The 16,556-nt window shown below is 40.8% G+C and overlaps 1 protein-coding gene across 2 annotated transcripts in view; it reads left to right on the top strand.

The window, feature by feature from the left end:
* Positions 1 to 15,602, top strand: part of PGM5 (phosphoglucomutase 5) — a 180,786-nt gene extending 165,184 nt beyond the window's left edge. Inside the window, exon 11 of one of the 2 annotated variants that reach the window (XM_031654145.1) lies at positions 14,114 to 15,602. In XM_031654145.1, coding sequence (XP_031510005.1) covers positions 14,114 to 14,203 — 90 coding nt within the window. In that variant the 3' untranslated portion in view covers positions 14,204 to 15,602. The remainder of the gene's footprint in view (positions 1 to 14,113) is intronic. The other variant, XM_031654146.1, reaches the window with a different exon arrangement.
* The last annotated feature ends 954 nt before the right edge of the window (positions 15,603 to 16,556 follow it).

The following is a 16,556-nucleotide window of genomic DNA, read 5'->3' as shown; positions in this document are numbered from 1 at the left end:
AAATGATTACAAAACAACACAATTTCCATATGAAGGACTTCTAACTTTTAGTAGTGGTGGATTAGGTGATTCAAACTAACCTTCCCTCTGAAAAGAGCTCAAAGAAATACATTAAAGCATCTTATTAAAAGCATGATTGACCAATGACCTAATAAAACAGTAACAAGAACAGGAAGAGGGTTGGCACTCAGGGAAATGAGCCAAAGCTCTTTCTGTCCTAGGGAATTTGTCTATCTAGGAGAGGTACTAAAGAAGAGGTGCTTTTGATGACTGGCACAAGGTAAAGGTGACAGGCATCAGGTCCAGGTAGAGGAGGACTGGTCTATTACAGTCTGCCTCTGCTACCCAGGAGACTAACCAAAGAGGCAGCAAAAAGGCAGACCTGTGTGGCATTTTCATGTGGTTAGTTAAGTACACACCAAAGGCAGAGATCCTGGGATAACAACCCCTGCTCTCGGTTGTAAACTTAAAGAAGACCATTCCAAAAGTGGTATACAGACTGTACTCCAGAGGAGTATAAATCCATGGCTCTGATATTCTGGCTCCCTCGGGAGTCTCATGAAATGAAATTAAGGAAACAAACAATATTCTAGGTCTCCAGTTATTTCTATAAGTAATTTTTCAAACAAAATGGGCACCAAACAGTAAAAGATTATAAAGCACTTGGATACACAAAGCAACATGTACCAGAATCAACAGAAACAACATACCACAGAAAAAGACCTATAGATACTGGAATTTATTCAATACACACTGTAAAATAGTTGTTTTCACTATGTTCATGGAAATAACGCACTGAACGTAAAAACATCAACAAATAACTGAAAACTGTAAAAAGATATCAAGATGTTGAAATTAAAGAGCTGAGAAAGATAACCAAAGTTAAGAACATAAATGGATTTAACAGCAGCTGAAGAATATAAGTGAACTTAAAATATTTCAGAAGGGACTATGCATCTGATTTTTCAGTTCAGTCCTTATGATTTGCAGAACAAATATAAGATTGCTGCCTTTAGACAATGAAAGATCATATTCAGAAAAATACAGAATAGAGGGTAAGAGACACACAGGATACAGTGAGAAGTGCTAACATAATTTAGTTGGAGTCTCCAAAGAGGAGAGAGAGACTTGGATACAGGCAACACTGGAAAAAATGATAGGTGAAGATTTCCCAGAACCAAGAAGGAGGTCAGTCCACTGGTTCTAGAAAGCTAAGCAGGATATATAAAAATAAATTCACATCTAGACACATCAGGCTAAAATTGCTGAAAATCAAAGGCAAAGAAGCAATAGTTTGACAACTAATTTTTCTATATCAACACTAAAAATAAGGAGACTGACAGCTTAGAATTCTTAATCTAGTGAAACTTTCCTTCTAAAATGAAAGCAAAATAAAGACATCTTCAGAAAAACGCTGAGAGAATATCTACACAAAAAGAAATTCTCAAGGATATTCTTCAGGAAGAAGGAAAATTATCCCAGATGAATATTTGGAATAAAATGCAGCAGGGAATAAAAGAAATGTTAAAAATAGGAGTTGGTATAAATGAACATTGTCTGTATAAAACATTAATAATAATGTCTTGTGCTGAAATATGTATATTAATATGATGGAGAATTAAATTATACAACCACAATAACTAAACACCATGAGAATAATTGCAGTTAAAGTAAGGTCTTTGAATATATTGGAAGAAAATAAAGGTATAGATAAATATTAGACTTTGATAGGTCAAGGATTCATGTTGTGGTTTCTAGGTAACCATTAAAAAAAAATAGAAGAAAATTACATAACTTCTTAAGAGAGGAAAACATAGGAACTTTAAAAAATCAAGAAAGAAAAACAGCTAGGTCAAGTAAAAAGCACATAAGATGGTGAATTTAAACTTGAATTTATTGGTTATTACTTTCAATATAAGTGAACTAACTGCTGTAGGAAACAGACAATGTCATGGTGGCTCATACCTGTAATCTTAGCACTTTCAGAGGCCAAGGTGGTAGGATTGCTTAAGCCCAGGAGTTTGAGACCAGCCTGGGCAACATAAGGAGACCTTTTCTTTACAAAAAGTAAATATATAAAATTAGCCAAGTGTGATGGTGTGCACTTGTAGTCCTAGCTAATTAGGAGGCTGAGGTGAGAGGATTGCTCAAGCCTGGGAAATTGACGATGCAATGAACCATGATCATACCACCGCACTCCAGCTTGAGTGACAGAGTGAGACCCTTTCTTAAAAAAAAAAAAGATAACTATAGGCTCGTTATAAAAGATGTATCTTATATATAAAAATACAGAAAATTTGAAAGTTAAAAGATGGAAAAAGATATATACAAATAATAACCTAAAAACTAGCTCTATTATTTCAGATAAAATAGACTTTAAGGTCAAAAGCATTGCTAAAGATAAAGAGAGACTCTTCAAACTGATAAGAGTTAAATCTCCTAGGAAGACACAGCAATTTTAAATTTATAAAGGAAAAAGAGGGAGAGAGAGATGAAAATGTAAGAAGAAAATAAATCCACAATTGCCCTGGAGTATTTTAACACCCCTCTCAGTAATTATTAGAATAAGTAGACAGCAATTAGTAAGAACATAGCATATTTAAATGACTTAGTTAACACACCTGATGTAATAGACATATCTAGATACTACACCATGCAACATCAACTCAATGTGTAAATTCTTTTCATGCCACAGAGGACACGTATGAAAATTACCTATATGCTGAGGAATGAAAGAATACAGAGTATTATAAGGGCAACTGAATTCGAAAGTGAAAACAAAATTGACACACAAAAAAGCATTTGATAAAATGTATCATCTCTTCATAATAAAAATTCTGTGAATGGGAATCAAAGGGAAGCCCTTTAATATCATAAAAGGTGTTGCTAAAGAAAAAGACTGGACTAGGCGCTATGTGCTGACAGTATGCTAACAAGGGAGAATGACTTGATGGGTCCATTTAGAACTTAGATAGGCTTTGTCTTCAGAAGGACAAGCATCCGTTTTACATATAATTAGAGTACGTTAAATTTTTTTCATTTCCCTGTGATTGTTATATTTCACAATCCTTAAAAAGGTAATTGTCAAATAGTGTGCCTGGAAACAGGGAAACTTTTGGCATTAAGACAAATATATTTTTAAACTTTCAGAAAATGAAAACATTTCCCTCAGTATAAGGGCAATCTAGGGTAGTGAGATACAGGCTAGCTTTGAGGTTAAAATCACAGTACTGAGTGGGTTCAGAGCTCAGCTTTGCCACTTGTTTGCCGTGTGACTGCACAAGTGATGTAATGCCTCCAAGCCTCGGTTTCCTCATCTGTAAAATGAGAATAATACCACCTACCTCATAGACTATTTAGAGATTAATTCAATGCATGACTTTGGAATAGTGCTTGGCACATTTTGGGTACTCAGTGCCAGCTATTAAAAAATTGCTAAAGAATCAAAACTTAGAATCCAAGGCACAAACTATATAAAATGGCAATGAGGACTGAGAACACTGACCAAAGGGAGGACAATGGAGAATGGAGAGAGTCCTTTGAGTAACAAACTGGAGAGGCAATGGCCCTTTGGTTTTTTTAACCTCTAGTTTCAATCTTGAAGTTTTATTTCTGCTAACCATTTGGTAAAGGCAGAGGAGATCCTAGTTTCCCTTTAAACTAGCAAGTGTATTCCATTTGAAAGAAACCTGGAAGCTTAGTGTGGATATACCCAATGAATAGAAATGTGAAGACATGAGAGGGAGGGATGGGGATCTGAACCAATTAGTAATTCCCCATCTTTTCAATGTTTTGGTGGCAGAAGGTGAGGGGAGAGATGGATAGAAAGAAAGAAGAGAGGAACAGGGAAACCGTGGCCAGGGAAACAGTCCTAACAATTCAAACTGTCAACTCTTGCAGGTGGGTTGGTAGTATTCAGCAGCACAAAGGGCTCAGAGATGGTGCCTAAAGCCTCTCAGCTGCTCCCACAGACAGTGGCCAGTGCTCTTGCTGTCTCCCTTTCTCCATCCCCACAGGGCATGGAGCCAATTAGAGTTCACATTTGAATAAAAATATCAGGCCTGGCACTGTGACTCACACCTGTAATCCCAGCACTTTGGGAAGCCGAGACAGGTGGATCACCTGAGGTCTGGAGATCAAGGCCGGCCTGGCCCACATGGAGAAATCCTGTCTTTACTAAAAATACAAAAATTAGCTGGGTGTGGTGGTGTGCACCTATAATCCCAGCTACTCAGGAGGCTGAGGCAGTAGAATTGCTGGAACCCAGGAGGCAGAGGTTGCAGTGAGCCAAGATCATGCCACTGCACTCCAGCCTGGGTGACAGAGTGAGACTCTGTCTCCAAAAAAATCAGCCTCATTACTCTTCTATTTTATTTTGGATTCGCACTCTAAATGCCTTCACCTCCTAAAGTCCCAAATCAATTGCAAACGTGGGGAGAGTGGTGGAGAAGGAGGCCAAGCCTCCCTGGTCTATCAGGTTTCTGTCAGGCAGGTCACTGCGTTCCCAAAATGCTAGCTTAGTTTCGCTTTGATGAGCCTCTTTGGGAGTATTTCATCTATTTCTGTCTTGGAATAGCTTTTTTCCTCCTCAGAAGAGAACTTTTGAGACGGGCTATTTTCCTGAAATTGACAAGATAGATTGATTCTCTCAGGGTTGGGCTCTAAATCCAGATTTATCTGTAGTCATTTTTCATATTGTCTAATTTGGCTAATTTTAGGTCCATTCGGGATCGAGAGAGACAAGTAGGTTTATGACATGAAAAGGGGATTAAAGTTAGGATGGGGGTTGTATGTATTATAATAAGGATCAACATGTCTGCAATGTTTAGTATTTTCATTTAATTTTATTAGCAAAAATGTCTTTGACTTCATTTTCAGTGATAATTTCTATTCTGTAGGCTTCCAAAATGGATTTAAAATAGCTAGTCATCTTTGTTACCTAGAACCTGGGCTACTGTAAACACACAGCATTAAGCCTTTAGGGTAAAATAGCATTTAGGGTGCTTCTGTGCAGATTAGGAAAAGGTGCCCCCCCATAGGTGAGCACAGGACAAGGGACTGGGGGACAGCCTCCCAGAAGAGGCAGACCTTTGCCAGGACTCCTGCTGGGCTAGAGGAGCTTGGGATGAATTCCCGCTCCCCTCCCTGGCATCCTGGTGGGCAGGGGTTCTTATAACGTAGCCTTGTACTTGGCTCTTTCTGTTACATTGCATGGATGTTGAGGATTTGAAGGGCAATGTAATCAGAACCTGTCTCCAACACTGAGTTGTATTGGAAATGAAGCCAGAGGGTGACTCCAGGTTTATCATCGTAACAGGTAGGAATTGTTCCATGACTTTTGGGATGTGAGGGATGTCACATTTCTGTATCGTACAAATCAAACAATTTCTAGCTCACCACCCCCTATTTGAATAGACAGGAAGCTCAGTAGTGATCATTTGGGGCTCCCTCCCCTTTTCCAGATCGTCAAAGACAGTCCAGAGGGATGGAAGGCACAGGAGGCCTCATGCTGCCCTGGGGAAGAGAGTGGGTCTCTGTGGTTGCCATTGCAATGGGGTTCTTAGCTACTCAGCCATGCCACCTCTGACTGTTGACCCCCCGCCCACCTGTCTGCTGTGCTGCTTTGGGCATGGGCATAGAGTTTTTTCCCTGGTGGTCCTTGCCACTACCCACAGGCAATCCTCCTCCTAGTGCCTCCTTTCCTTTTTGGCGGCACTACATCCAAGGAAATGGTTCACACCATTTCCAGAATGCACAATCCTTTTCCCTTCACCACATTCCTGGATTGGGCAGCTTTCTTTTTCTTTCACCTCTGGAATTATTAACCCACCACCCCAGCCCCTTCTTCACATTAGCATTCAGTGGCTCAGCTGGAACCATCCAAGTGCCTATTAAGCCTTCCCAGGCAGGTAATGAGGAGCACAAAGGCCCGGACCCTCAGTCAGATTGATGGGGAGGCACATGGGGGATGGGTGGCTAGCTTCATCTCTTCCTCGTAAATCGGGATGAATCTTCTGGATGAAAGGAGTACAAAGAGCAAGGTGGTCTCTCAGTAGATCACCCCAGCGCCTTCAACACCTAATGGCTCACTTTTGACAGAATATTTCAAACCCACCAGTGATTATTTTGAGCATCTCCTCGGGCAAGATACGTATTGTGAAGGAAAACAAAGACTTTTAAGAAAACTTTACCTCCCAGTAGCTTAGACTTCAGTTGAAGTGTGGTGAAGGAAGAGAAAACTCCCCAACAAATTCCTATAATTCAAGAAAAAAAAAAAGAAAGAAAAAACAGGAATTAGTAGAGAGGGGTCCAGGGAATGGAGAGGTCCTACTTGGGTGGGGGAGGGGTGTTCAGAGAGATTTCATGCAGGAGGCCTTGAGGGAGGGTGAGATTTTAAAATCATTCTAAACTCGAACAATGCATAAAAAAGTACAAGAGAGAAAGTGGGAGCAGGGGCTGCTTCAGACTGGGAGATCACAGCTTAATGGGGGCGGGCAGATGGGAGAAGGAGCAGGAAGGGGATTGGGGAGGAGGAGCGGAGATGAAGGATGTACTCATTTCCTGTGGCTGCTGTAACAGATTGCACAGACTGGGTGGTTGGAAACAACAGAAAGGTGTTCTGTCATGCTCAGGAGGCCAGGAGTGTGAAACCAAGGACTGGGCAGGGCTACACTCCCTTTGGAGGCCCTAGGAGAGATGCCTCCCTTACCTGTTGCAGCTTCTGGGGGCTACAGGCAGTCGGCGGTTTGTGGCCACATCACTGCTGCCTCTGCCTGCGCCTTCACGTGGTCTTCTCTCTCTGGGTGTATATGATCTCCCTCTGACTCTCTCTTATAAGAATAATTTCAATTGCTTGTAGGGCTCACCAGAATAATCCAGGATAATGTTCTCATTGCAAGTTCCTTAACCACATCTGCAAAACCCCTGTTTTTCCCCAAATAAGGTAATATTTATAGAGTTGGGGAAGTAGACCTGATATCTTTAGGGGACCATTATTCTGCCTAACAGAGGGTGAAATCTAAATGTCAAGAGCCTGACAGCCAGGCTGAGAGGGGCTGACCACAGCCTTGGTGAAGCCATCTGAACCTTTTACATCAGGGGCTCACGTGAACAAGTCTCCTGTGAAAAGAAGCTCTCTCTGATGAGACTGAGAACAGACAGCAGACTCATGCAAGCTGGAGATGGTGGGGCACTGTGTTAAGGAAACAGTGGGGATGAGAATGAGGAAGTAGATGGGGAGAAATAGAATCAGAGGGTTTGGCAACTGCTTGGATGTACAGGAGAGGGAGAAGGACCCACCGAGGAATACTTCTAGCTGAGCAGATGGAGAGCTCAGAGGGATGTGCTCCTAGCAGGAAAGAGAAGGTGGCACCATGGACTGGCACGGCGAGGAAGTTAATTTTGGTTTGCAAGATGTTACGTTTCATAAGAAAAAAAGCTTTTTGGTTAGTTGGTGGTAGAAAACTGGACCATGATGATACCTCAAAACAATCTAAGAGAAATACACTTCGGGTGTTTATCTTATTAATTGTGGTTTTATTTTAATTTGTTTAAAATTTTTGATTTTAATATGCAAAAAGATCTAAGTTAGCTCAAGAAAGCCAAGAGTGGGGTCTGTCACATGGCCAAATCTCAGAGACTAGACCTAGAGTACAGTTACCACTTCAGGACTTCCTAGTGGGAGGTAGTGGGTCTTTAGAGATCACTGGGAATCATGCCATTGTTTTCTCTCTACCAACTCGTTTATTATTTCCTTCTGCTCTTTTTAATTCTTCTCCTGGTTTCACCCTGCTTTCTTATCATTTTTTGTCATCTTTCTCAGAGTCTCTGCTTTCTCATAATCCAGGGTTACCATGGAGTCTTATGCCTTCCCGGTTAATTAATTATAACCTCCTGCTTTAGTTCCCACTACTAACTGTCCGTTCTTTCATTACTTACAGTTCAAATCCCTGAGGCTAATAATCTGCTAGGCTAGGTGAACTTTTTGCCCCAGGCTCTATTGTAGGTTGCTAGCCAGCCTCTGGATTGGCTACCTGTAGATCAGATGGCCACTTCTGGTCCAATCAGCTGCAGCCAAGGGTTGGAATCATGTGATGCAAACAGTGCAGCCTGGGATTTGGCTGGAGCAAAGCATTTGACAGGCACAATAATTAGCATACCTTAGAGCAGTGGTCCTCAGAATGTGGCTCCTGGACCAACAGCATCCTGGGAAGCTGCTGGAAATGTCAGTCCTTGGGCCCCAACCCAGACCCCTTGAATCAGATACTCAGGACGAGGGGTGCTGCGGTTTGCACTTTAACAGACCCACCAGGGGATACTGGTGCATGTTCAAGTTCCAGAACCACTGCCTTAGACTATGCAAACAGCATATTGACTGAAAATGAATATTTGCATAAAATCCAGAGAGAAAGCCTGGCATTCAGGTTTAGCAGGTTTTAAACAAAGTGGGAGTGTTGTTAGTTGATCCTAGGGATCAGGAGAAAGTAGCATTTGTTATAAATCTCTATTTTATGGATGCCAGAATGTCAGTGTTTTCTGTTGTTGGATGACCTGCATTCTCTGATTTGTACTGACTGCCCCAAAAGATGAACTATGGTAATTATCGTCATCCACACCTATTCACTCTCCACTCGTGACTCCACTCCTTCCCTGACTGTACAAATGCACATTCCTCATAGAGACCAGCCCAGCACTAGGTTCCCTCCAAAAATTCTGACAAATCTTGCTTGATAAGTGATTATGATTCTGGTTAGGGTATTGTTTTCCTCCAAAAAAATCAGTTAACTATTTACTTTGAGTCTTGTGACATTCCGATCATTTACATCCCTCCTGTCTATTGCTTGTCCCAGGGTAAGAAGTTCAGTTTGTTAGGTTTTTCTTTTTTTTTAATGAATCTAATTTACATGAAAGTGGATTATAACAATGACATAAAGCAAAACAGAAGATGGGAGAGAAAGTAAAAAGAGAAACTCTCTGTGCCTTTCCGGGGAGTATGAACAAGTTAAAACCTAATCTAGGATTTATGTGGGCTACGATTAATGTGAGGTTAACTGGGTGCAAAATTTAAGTGGGTGTGGATGCCAAAATACTCAGTAATCCAGATAAATATTGTAGTGCAATTAAAATCAAAAGCAAACGTCCAGAAAACCTTGCAAGGTGGCAGAAGATGCCATCTTGAAAGGATGCGTGACCTGCTTGGTTTGGAGCAAGATAAGCAGTCACTGCTTCCTACCCTTGACTGTAGAAAAAATATGTTAGGTACTCTAAAAAACACTGGAATTAGAAAAACAATGCTATACTCTAACATAATTTATTAAAGTCTCTGTTAATTTATTTCTTTTATTCACAAAGGGTCATTTTGGAGTTTCCAGGACATTCACATAACCCACATAACTGAGAACACCTCTTCTCCCACTGTCTGCCTGGTTTTGGTCAGGGAGGAAGACTGGTCAATCCTACCCAGCTCCTCATCTGATGTGGGACTCATCTGGTCCAACAGGGTGACGATCCCACGATTTCCCTGCTCCTCCCCATTCAGTGCATATTGTCTTTCTCTCTTTATCTTTGTCACTCTCAGGTCTTATATGCAGAACTGTATGATGGAAAGTGCAGTAGAGGAGGCCACTCTATGTTTTTATCCCAGCTCAGCCACCAAACAGATGTGTGACCGTGGGTCAATCCTGTGTCGCACTGGGCTTTAGCGTCCTCATCTGTGCCATGAAGAAATCAAACGACACCAATCCACATTCCTCTCTGCTTTTGAAATTCTGTGCTTCCAGCTCCATGTTAGAAAACTCACATCCACAGTTCATAACCCCTTTTTTTGCTCCTCATTCCAATGGCCTGTCCAATTGCCTCAGGAAAATTAACTCCCACCCAGTATGAGGCATGGTTGATGATATGAGAGAAGTGTCTGGGGCTTACATGTATCAGAGGTGTGATTTCTAAAGAAAAACATGAGTAAAATCCCAGTACTGCTGACCCTCCCACATGTACACAATGTCCTCCAGGAATGCCCTCAGGAGTCTCTATTTGCCTCATCATCTTTTCATCAAATATATCATTCATGTACTCCACAAAGATGTATTGAGTATCTCGTAAGCAGTAGATACTTTTCTTAGCAATGAATAAGAGAAAGTTTCTGCTGTCCCTCATGATGTGGCCACTCATTCTAGCACATATATAACATCATACATGGTGTAGTGATGTCTCTGTCAACAACAGACCACATATTCTATGGTGGCCCCATAGTATTGAAATGGAGCGTGTATAGAAACCTGATACATGGCACTTGATACTGACATTGTGAAGCAAGTAGGGGAAATAATTGATCTTTAGCGATGGTGCTGGGACATTTAGTTTCCCATATGAAAAACAATATATAAATAAAAATACACATATCATCTAGGTTTGTGTAAGTACACTCTATAATGTTTGCATAAGGATGAAATTGCCTAACGATGCATTTCTCAGAACGTGTCCCCATCATTAAGTGACACATGACTATTTAATTTATACACTCAGGGAAGAAAAAATAAATTAGTTCATTAGTCTTAAAAATGGGAGCTTAACTTGAAGTTTCCTTTCCACAAAGCTGGCAAAAAATTCAATCTTGGGTATTTTTAGGGACTTCCTCCCAGGCCTTCCTAGGATCATACAAAATCTAAAGAAGTTCTGTGGTTCCTGGAAAATGGCTGAAAAGACTGAACATCAGTGAGGTAGTTATCCTTGATGTGCTTCTTCCCAAACACTCATATTTCCCTGAAGGCAGATGACTCCATGGCATCTGTGCCAGATTTGCCCAGGGCTCTTGGCTCAGGATGGGAATCCTCATGTTCAGGGGTTTCCTCATGTGGCATCTTCTTCCCTTCAGCTTGCATAAGTACCACAGAAGCCCTCTTCTCTGACATGAACAGAAGGGACAAGTGCTTGGTTGATGAATCCAGAAAGAGAGTTAAGTAGGTCCACTATACACACAGATATCCTGTTACATTTTTGTCATAAAACATATAAGTGTACATGCATTTGCCAATGTTTTGATTTTGGTCCAAGACCTTTTCTTTAATATGAGCACACTGTTTACCATTGTAATCCTCTTTCTTCAAAAGATTCCCACTCATAGTTCATCATCTATAACATCTGTCTTTGATTCCTTTACATTACAATAGGAACTTAATGACAATTGTGAAGCAATCTGAAAAACTAATTCTTCTATAACTTAAAAATTTCTCCCCAATATTTTGTAGTGTCTCACCCACATCTAATTTGACAGGATTAGCTAATCACCATTATCTGTTCTTTCCAAAACACTCAACTTAATTTTCATAGAAAAAAAAAGTCATCTTATTTGCATTCACATTTCATTGGTTTACATATAATTAAATTGCATAGTCTCAATAATTAGTACAATAGGCATTAACGTATTGGGAACAAACTTAACTGACTCCTGATAAACACAGAATGCAACTGCTGAAGGTAAGAGTAGGTGAGCGTGTTAGAGAGTGACCTATTGGTCACGGACATCTAGTGAGCTATGGATGTGAGTCAAGATGTTTTACTGAAGTGAAAAGCATGTGTTAGTTTGTAGAGTTAAGTGGAGATCAGTAAAGAGAACTTCTCTGGTGTTTACAGTATTTGTTAAAACTTGCTTCCCCACCCTTTTGCCAATAAGTACTACCACTTAAAGATGTGGAGTCAAAAAATCTTGAAATTTACAGTGATGTAAAACCGAATATGTTTTAATCCTTTAGTTCTGTAAGTTTCAAATTCATTTTCATTGCATTTTCTTAAAATAATAGGATAGTATATGTTTATCTTTATTTGGCCTCTAAAACATCAGCTAAAGTGATTAAGTTTAACTTCACTCTCCTTCTGTCTGAGTTTAACTTCTTTGATGGGTGTTAATGAAGAATTACATAACCAAAAAAGGGGAGCAGGAAAGAGGGAAGAGAAGACAAGAAGAGGAACAAAGCTAAAAATTGAATTTCTGTACAAAATGGGCACTTTGCTCCTAAAGAATAGAGATCCCTCTATCTTGGCATCACATGGGATATGTCCTGGCAAAATGTGCCAGTATAAAATGTTTCTGGGCACCAACTGGGCTATTAAGAGGAAAAGAATCCCTTCTGTTTTTACGAATCAAGATGATCAACATGGAATCAGAGGAAAGTGCCACTTTCCTGTGTTCTAGATTTTCATTTTTCTTCCAGCTTCCAGGAGTCTATGTGAGCTTGTCCATCTAGCCATCTTCATAGAGTAAGATAATTTAATACTTGTAACCATAAATTGCTGCCATATCAATATTTCCAAAGCACAGCTCTGATGTCACCTTCCAACCCAAAACACTTCAATGCCTCCCCTTGCCTAATGAATTAAATCCTTACACCTCACCCTAGCATTTAGATCCCTCCCAACAAGGCTGGCTCACATCTCTCAGGATTCTTCTGTATCTATATGCCACTCAAGACACAACGGACTACTTGTGCTGTCTTGTACCTTGTGCATTTTCTTGTGTTCTTGTTGTGTGGATTGGAATGCGTGTACTCCCTTCATGCATGGGAATAGGTTAGGGCCCACAAGGAACTGAATTCCTTTCCCCTCCCAAAATGCAAGCTTTATTTTCCTGAATTACAGAATTTTTGTTTCTTCCCTTATCGTAGTGTTACCCAAACTTCTTTTCTATTAGTATCTCTATATTAGTATGTGTCTTTATTTTTTATTTTATTTTTATTTTTTCTTTTTAGAGACAGGCACAGTCTCACTTTGTCACCCAGGTTGGAATGCAGTTATACAATCATAGTTCATTGTAATCTTGAACTTCTGGGCTCAATCCATCTTCCTACCTCAGCCTATCCAGTAGCTAGGACTACAGGCACACACCACTGCACTCAGGTGATTTTTGTTTTTTGTAGAGATGGGGTCTATGTTGCTTAGGCTGGTATTAAACTCCTGGCTCAAGTGATCCTCCACCTCAGCCTTCCCAAGTATTGGGATTATAGGCATGAGCCACCACGCATGGCCAATATTTGTCTTTAAATTGACTCACTTTGTTTTTACCTCAATCTACTTATTTATTATAAAAAGTACTCTACATGGAAAAAACAATCCCACTTGATAAATATAAGCACATCATGAACATGAATTCAATAAAAACATGCAGTGACTTTACCTTCTAGCTGGGTAACTCTTGCCTGAGGCATGCACTATCTTGGTTAAAGTGTTAAAGGTTGGCAGCAAACAGAGTTTTTCCTTGATGAAATCAGAAGGATTGGTTGGCAGCAAACAGAGTTTTTCCTTGATGAAATCAGAAGAATTGAAGAGGAATGGAAAATAGACTGATTTTCTCACTGTTTATTAGCAATACCATATCCACGCACCACTGAAAATCGTGAGTGTTGCATGCTCCACACCTCAGAAAACAATGCCTCAATCCCATGAAACAATAAGAAAGAAATGAGTCTTCCTCCTCCTCATGTCCTTCGCCTTCCCAAGAACCTATTCCTCAGGCTTCTAAAGCATGCCCACCTCCTCCAGGGAACCCACTGAGGTGCCTCATAAGCCCGGTGTTATGTGATGGGAAGGCATGATCAGTTATTTCTGCAACATTGGCCAATGAATTGGTCTGTCATTTCAGAAACATCAGGATTGTAGGTTCTTTAAATTCATGGCCCTAGGATGAAGAATGAGCTTTTATTCTCGTGTGTGTGTGTGTGTGTGTGTGTGTGTGTGTGTGTGTGTGTAGTGAGAATGAGGGTGTAGCAGCAGAAGACTGGGAGTTTTCTGAACTCCCTTAATTCACAATGCTGTCTTCATACAGTGCTCTCATGTTTGGTAGTTGGGCTGTACATTTTCCTATTATAAATAAATTTCTTTTGAAGCTGGTTAAGACTTTGGAGATCACCTTCTCCCCCTACTCTCCTGCCCCGCCCATTCCAACTTCCATTGGTGGAGGAGGAAGCAAAGGTCGAGAGAGGACAGATGTCCTGCCCATGAAGACTCTGCCTGTAAACAGTGAATTGGAATCTAAGTCCAGATGCTTATCATAGAAATCCAGCAGATGCCCCAAAATGTAACTGACTTGAGTTGTTCACAGACTTTCCTTTTCCTTTTGCAGGCAGTGTTGAGCCCTCTCATAGCCATCGCACTGAAAATATCCCAGATTCATGAGAGAACTGGCCGGAGGGGACCCACTGTCATCACCTGAGTAGCGGAAAGATCACTCATCAGGGCCAAAGAGAGTGCTCAGCGGGAGATGCTTCACTGATGCCTTCTTGCTACCTGTTTGTGCCTCTTATGACTTTGGAAAAACAAAAGATATTTTGCTTTTGGGGGACAGAGGGTGGGTGGGAAAAGAAAAAAATTCCATTTGGTTTTGGTTTTGTCCCATTCCTCCAAATGCAACAGGGCCTTTAGCTGTCTATTAAAGCTGCACAATCATTTGATATCTACATTTCGTCACACAAAGGAACCTCCCCTTTTGACAATGACTGGGCTAGGCAGCTTTTAATCACAACATCTGTGCATCATTGGTGCCAAGCGAGAAAATGTTCTAAAATCACAAGAGAGAACAGTGCCAGAATTAAGCTGACCCTAAGTCCCAGGTGCCCCTGGGCAGGCAGAAGGAAACACTCCCAGTGTGGAGAAGGGTTTAGCTTTTCATCCTATGTCAGGTCTACAGTGGGGGAAGGTTTTATTACAGAACTCCCAACAGCCCATGTCACTCCTACCACCCACCTGATGGCCCTGCCTCCCCCATCCCATCCCCAACATCCCTGTACCACCTTCTCTCACATCTTCTAAAGCTTTCTACAGATCACAATGGCACACTTCCAACAAAATATATCAATAGGTGTTTTCCTCTCTTATTTTGTAAACAATATTATTTTAGCTATTAAGCTGGATACCTTCTTTCAAATTCAGCCATTCAGTTGTAAAGGTGGGAAGAAGTTTCTTGACAAGACTCTACAATTAAATGCTTACAATTTGGGGAGACCCTTCCTTGATTACATCAAGTATGTTGGTACATGGGTTTATACAAGTTCCTCTTGAGAAGACAAAAAGACCACCATGTGTGAGAGCTCTTTGACTTTGCCAATAGGGGCCTATCTTAATGCACTTGTTTGGACACGGTTCTGATCTTATTTGTAATGGCTGCAAAAGGAGAGGATGAAATGCTGTAAAAGTAGGAAATGAAGTGGATGCTGGAAGAAAATGTAATTGATGGTACAGCTATGGGCCGGATGATGGAGGGGAGGGTGGGGACCCCTGCCGGCAAGCAGGGGGTCACAGCTGGCTTTCCTTGCTTAGGAAAAGGGTACTGCAGCTCCAGCAGCCTCCTCTGTACTCAGCCAGGACACCCGTGGGACCTGTTTGCATCTGTTTTGCTTCTTTGGGAACGGCACAGTCACTTATCCTGCCATTTGCGGAGATGACCTGGTGCACTTTGACTGTTGAGCAATGCATTATTGCTGTAGTCAAGGTTAGTGCAAGCAAGGAAACATTCCCAGTAAGGTATTTGTTTCCATTTTCTGTCTATGCTTCTGTCAGAAACTTGCTAGGACATTTAGTGGCCAATAAAAAAGAAATTCTTAATTTCAACCTTATCCAAGGATTGTGGGTTTTTACTTATTTGTTTGTTTCGCCATTTGATAAACTCCAGTACTGGTGACCTATCCTGATAAATCTGCCTTTCAGAAAAACCGCAAGGGCTGTTTTTCACTATTATGACTAGAGACAGGTATTAAATGGAACAGAAAAGGTAAGTTACTCAAAACTGCCTTTGGGAGTCAGCAGAAACTGAAATGGCATCTAGACCTCCACTGTAACTGTCTTCATTTCAAAATAATAGGAAGGTGACTTTGAGCTGAGATTCTAAAACCAAAAAAAAACCCTTTCAAGATTGATAACTATTGGAATAAAATTCCATAGCCTTGGTTCTCAAGGTCTTGTCTCATGAGTGGACGTCCATGCTAGCCATCCGTGTGTTCATTAATCACGGATGTGTTAGTCAGGACACTCAGATGTATTCTTAGGTGTATCAGCTCTAGGTAAGAAAATACTTATTTATTTTCTCAAGTTGCCGAACTTTTAATGATCTCTAACTTGTAAGTTCAAATGTAAATTAGTCCTTACATAAAAATTATATTTCTTTGTTTTGATATGGAGTCATGTGTGGCCAGTAGCCCAAATATATATTTACCCAGCAGTCCATCCATTCATCCATCCATCTGTTGATTCATTCATTCATTCATTCAGTGAACATTGATTGAGCAACTCATCTAGGCAGGGTTCTGTTTTAGATGGGGCAGAGAAATGGATGAAACATTATTCCTGATCTTATAAGATTATAATTTGGGAATAGCAGGCTATAACAAACATACACAAATAATCAGATAAAAATGTTACAGGAGGCACAAACAATGTGCTGTGGGACTACACAGAGAGAGGCAATAGACTCAGAGATGGTGGCATGAGAGCGGTTTCCCAAACAGTAGAGTTTCTTGGGATTTGTAAACATTTATAGAATTTCATCAAGGGTGAGTGAAGTCAGCAGATAG

The sequence above is a fragment of the Papio anubis genome, chromosome 13 (genome assembly GCF_008728515.1).
Source record: "Papio anubis isolate 15944 chromosome 13, Panubis1.0, whole genome shotgun sequence".
NCBI lineage: Eukaryota > Metazoa > Chordata > Mammalia > Primates > Cercopithecidae > Papio > Papio anubis.
Note: the sequence above shows the minus strand (reverse complement) of the source record. Positions and strands in the feature narration are given on the sequence as shown.